Here is a 4,749-nt window from a genome sequence, read left to right as displayed (position 1 = left end):
AAAACGACTTTTGTTTTTTGTTGAATTGAAGGATTTTTTCACACTGCTTTTCTGCCCTTTTTTGGTGAATGAGAAGTGGTGACAACGACCCCCCTTACTCATTCACAAGCGGGGGGAGGCGGCATCTGGGTAGCCCCTTTTATGAACGGAGGTGCCCAGATGCAGATGAGCCCCGCTGCCCGCAGAACCCTACAACCACCAGGGAGAGATTTGGGGGAAGAGGCCCCGTGTCCCCATCGGCATTGGGTCCTCCCCCTGGCAAAGCATGCTCCCAGTGTCGGGGGCATGTGGTCTGGTATGGTGCAGGGAGGGGCTCGCTAGTGCCCCCCCCTCCCCCTTCCTGCCAGACCACTGCTCAGAATAAGAGACCGGTGTGGGATTTTAGGGGGATTTAACTTTTTGGGGTTCCCCTTAAAATTCCTACCAGACCTAAAGGGTCAGCTCTGACTTTGTAGGGGAAGCCCAACGCATTTCTTGGTACATTGTGGTCCTTCCAGATCTCGGGGTCCGGTATGATTAGGTTGGCGGCACCACACACATGGCGGCACCACACACATGGCGGCACCACACACATGGCGGCACCACACACATGGCGGCACCACGGCGCCGGCTCCACCCACCTGATTGAACTTCTTGTCGCAGTGCGGGCACTTGTGCTCCTTGTTGGTGTCGTGCGTCTCCAGGTGACGCATTTTGGAGGTGGGGTCGGAGAACGGCCGGTTACAATACTCGCACTGGTACGGCTTTTCGCCGCTGTGGACCAGCTGGTGCCTCTTGAGGTTGCCGGACGTGGTGAAGAGTTTGCCGCACACCTTGCAGTAGTAGGCGGGCTCCCCCGAGTGCCGCTTCTTGTGCAGGTTCAGCAGACTCACCAGACGGTAACTCTTGCCGCAGTCGTCGCAGCCGTGAGGCTTCAGGGGGCTGGAGAGCAGAGAGCGGTTATTACCTCCCATCACCCCTCCCCCCTCCCCGGGGACAACATGGCCGACACTCACCTGTGCGTCTTCTCGTGGGCCTTGCAGGCGGCGGGGTCGGAGAACGCTTTGTCGCACTCCTGGCAGCGGTACGGCTTCTCGCCGGTGTGAATGCGGATGTGCCGCGTGTAGTTGCCAGTTTTTTTTTGACCGAGCCCAACCCAAACGACCGAGCCCAACCCAGCGACCGAGCCCAACCCAAACGACCGAGCCTAACCCATCGACCGAGCCCAACGACCAGCTAACTCTCTGCTCTCCGGCCCCTATAAGAATTGGGAATGAGTTCCCCTCTCAGATCCAGATGCGACATCGGCTGAGGTGAACGGGTTCTTCACTTTGGTACCGAACCGGAGGGGGGGGTTGTAATGTCCCCCCCCCTTGCTGAGTGAACAGGGTAGCGGGGTCATTCAGGAATGGGGAAGGACAGATATTGCTTTCCATATAACCTGTGTGTGTGGCCCTGATGAAGGGCCGGTGTGGCCCCGGAATGCGTTGGGTAAGACATAATGAAGTGAATGAGGCCCCCAGGTTCTGTCCGGTGAAGGTGGGTGGCCCCCCGGTTCTGTCCGGTGAAGGTGGTGCAGTGGGGGAAGGGTGTAGTATAGGATGGGACAGCAGCGAGCGGCGGGGCCCCTTACCTCGCACACATGCGTAGTGGAGCTGTACTGTCTGGACTCGGTCCGGTCGGCGTAATTGGCGGCGCGCCGCGGCGTGCCGGGATCCTCTTGATCGGTATTATTGTTGGCGGATTGGTTCTCGTCCTCGCCCTCCCCGTCCTCCATCCCGGCCTCGTTGATGGTTATTCCGGACTCCGGGCTGCTCTGGCGAGGGGACATGCTCGTCTCCGGGCCGGTGTGCTCTGCCGCAGGCTCCGCCGGAAGCTTCTCTTGCCCCTGCGGGGTTTCCTGCTCTTTGGTTTGTGATTTGCGCGCGGTCGTGCCGTCGCTCTTCCCCTGGACAGACGAAGGCCACGCCTCCTGCGCCATCACATCGCCAATTGCCTGTCTGTTATCCCCTCCTAGAACAGAGTAATAAATCTGAGTTACGGGGGCGGGGCTTCACCTCCAGGGGGCGGGGCTTCACCTCCCAGGAGGGCAGAAGTCATTCCACACACATGACACGCCTCCTAGTCATGTACACGGATCAGGATCTAGGTCAGGGGTAGCCAAACTCCGGCCCCCCAGCTGTGGTGAAACTACAAATCCCATGATGCATCTCTCTCCGGGAGTCGTGTCTGTGAGAATCTTGCAAAGCCTCATGGGATTTGTAGTTCCACCACACAGCCGGAGGGGCGGAGCTTGGCTACCCCTGGTGTAGATGAATGACTTGGTAACAAACTCACCCCCTGCTGCAGACACCGCCCCCTCCTCCTGCGGCACATGGGCCCCTTGCTCTTCCCGGGTGCCCTGACTGCCTCCTGCACACAGCGGAGAGAGACAACAGACATCAGACTGGAAGCCGGAGCAACGTGTCCAATCACATCTAAGATATTCAGCAGGCCTTTCACAGTGCCTCTGAGCAGATCTAAAGTCTCTTGTCACATGCGACCTCCGAGAACCAATGAGGGCTCAGTTTTGGGGGTCATTTAAAAAGCGTTCAGCGGTGTCATAGATAACACGCAGACTTCCTGTGACTGCGGAAGGTGTGGAATATGTACGTCCCTGAGAGTAGTGTGGGAAAAGTACGTCCCTCGGAGGGGTGCGGAAAAAGTACGTCCCTGGGAGGGGTGCGGAAAAAGTACGTCCCTGGGAGGGGTGAGGAAAAAGTACGTCCCTCGGAGGGGTGAGGAAAAAGTACGTCCCTCGGAGGGGTGCGGAAAAAGTACGTCCCTGGGAGGGGTGCGGAAAAAGTACGTCCCTGGGAGGGGTGCGGAAAAAGTACGTCCCTGGGAGGGGTGCGGAAAAAGTACGTCCCTGGGAGGGGTGCGGAAAAAGTACGTCCCTGGGAGGGGTGCGGAAAAAGTACGTCCCTGGGAGGGGTGCGGAAAAAGTACGTCCCTGGGAGGGGTGCGGAAAAAGTACGTCCCTGGGAGGGGTGCGGAAAAAGTACGTCCCTGGGAGGGGTGCGGAAAAAGTACGTCCCTGGGAGGGGTGCGGAAAAAGTACGTCCCTGGGAGGGGTGCGGAAAAAGTACGTCCCTGGGAGGGGTGCGGAAAAAGTACGTCCCTGGGAGGGGTGCGGAAAAAGTACGTCCCTGGGAGGGGTGCGGAAAAAGTACGTCCCTGGGAGGGGTGCGGAAAAAGTACGTCCCTGGGAGGGGTGCGGAAAAAGTACGTCCCTGGGAGGGGTGCGGAAAAAGTACGTCCCTGGGAGGGGTGCGGAAAAAGTACGTCCCTGGGAGGGGTGCGGAAAAAGTACGTCCCTCGGAGGGGTGCGGAAAAAGTACGTCCCTGGGAGGGGTGCGGAAAAAGTACGTCCCTGGGAGGGGTGCGGAAAAAGTACGTCCCTGGGAGGGGTGAGGAAAAAGTACGTCCCTCGGAGGGGTGAGGAAAAAGTACGTCCCTCGGAGGGGTGCGGAAAAAGTACGTCCCTGGGAGGGGTGCGGAAAAAGTACGTCCCTGGGAGGGGTGCGGAAAAAGTACGTCCCTGGGAGGGGTGCGGAAAAAGTACGTCCCTGGGAGGGGTGCGGAAAAAGTACGTCCCTGGGAGGGGTGCGGAAAAAGTACGTCCCTGGGAGGGGTGCGGAAAAAGTACGTCCCTGGGAGGGGTGCGGAAAAAGTACGTCCCTGGGAGGGGTGCGGAAAAAGTACGTCCCTCGGAGGGGTGCGGAAAAAGTGCGTCCCTCGGAGGGGTGCGAAAAAAGTACGTCCCTCGGAGGGGTGCGGAAAAAGTACGTGACTGGGAGGGGTGCGGAAAAAGTACGTCCCTCTGAGGGGTGCGGAAAAAGTACGTCCCTCTGAGGGGTGTGGGAAATGCTACTCCCATCGTCCGCTCTCCGGACCCGCCCACCGCTGAGGGTCTGAGAAGATAGCAGCAGCTCCAGAGGATGTCAGATGTACATTGCCCAGCACTGTATACACTGATACTGCGGGCCCTCATGTGCTGTGTGGTCCCAACACTGGGACCACTGAGAGTGAGCTCACCTTAGAGGAACATGGAGTCCAGAACACCCTCCGTGTGTGCGACAGACAATGCTGAGCCCCCGCTGGGGTGGATCACTCACCTTCTTCACTGACTCCATCACCCTCCACGTACACAGACTGCCCGGCACCGCTGGACTCCATGACAGTGTCGCTGCCCAGAGCAGGAGCGGGGTACTCGCCCTCCGGCTGGGTGACTTCTGCTGGACAAACAGACGACATGTTACATGTGGACCGGACCCAGCGCTGCCCCGACCGGGCAATAACCCCCGCCACTACTATCTGTCCCACGACTGGGGTGATGGGCCCCTCACACACACAGGGGCCCCATCATTGTGGGTAGAGGAAGAGCCAGTACTGCACCTTGTGGAGAGGAGAGCGCCTCCAGGCTGTGGGTCGCCGGTACTGCGCCGATACTCAGAGATTTCAGGGCCGTGCATGCGTTCACTATCTCCTGCATCTGCAGGAAGCCGGCCACGGCCAGGACGTCCTCCACGTTCTCCCGCGTCAGGTTCAGTCTCGCCGTGTACATGAACTCCAGAACCTGACCCAGTCCTGACAAAGACAGAGGGCGAGCGTCAGTGGCGACCACACGCAGACACGCGCCAACGCGGGCGACCACACGCAGACACGGCAAAGCGTGGGGTGCTGCAGGGACTATGGCGGCGGGGACAGTGGGGGGAGAGGGAAGGCGGG

The 4,749-nt window shown here is 59.5% G+C and overlaps 1 protein-coding gene across 1 annotated transcript in view; it reads right to left on the bottom strand.

The window, feature by feature from the left end:
• The window catches only part of ZBTB17 (zinc finger and BTB domain containing 17), a gene marked incomplete at its 3' end in the record, with an annotated part of 10,191 nt that overhangs the window by 3,869 nt on the left and 1,573 nt on the right, over positions 1-4,749 (bottom strand). Inside the window, exons 3-9 of the mRNA XM_018575214.1 lie at positions 4,417-4,608; positions 4,133-4,256; positions 3,696-3,841; positions 2,317-2,391; positions 1,613-1,992; positions 996-1,186; positions 482-921 (exon numbers count right to left, since the gene is read on the bottom strand). Coding sequence (XP_018430716.1) covers positions 482-921; positions 996-1,186; positions 1,613-1,992; positions 2,317-2,391; positions 3,696-3,841; positions 4,133-4,256; positions 4,417-4,608 — 1,548 coding nt within the window. The remainder of the gene's footprint in view (positions 1-481; positions 922-995; positions 1,187-1,612; positions 1,993-2,316; positions 2,392-3,695; positions 3,842-4,132; positions 4,257-4,416; positions 4,609-4,749) is intronic.

The sequence above is a fragment of the Nanorana parkeri genome, unplaced genomic scaffold (genome assembly GCF_000935625.1).
Source record: "Nanorana parkeri isolate BGI_ZX_2015 unplaced genomic scaffold, ASM93562v1 scaffold3647, whole genome shotgun sequence".
Classification (NCBI taxonomy): Eukaryota; Metazoa; Chordata; class Amphibia; order Anura; family Dicroglossidae; genus Nanorana; species Nanorana parkeri.
This window is presented reverse-complemented; position numbering and strand designations above follow the sequence as displayed.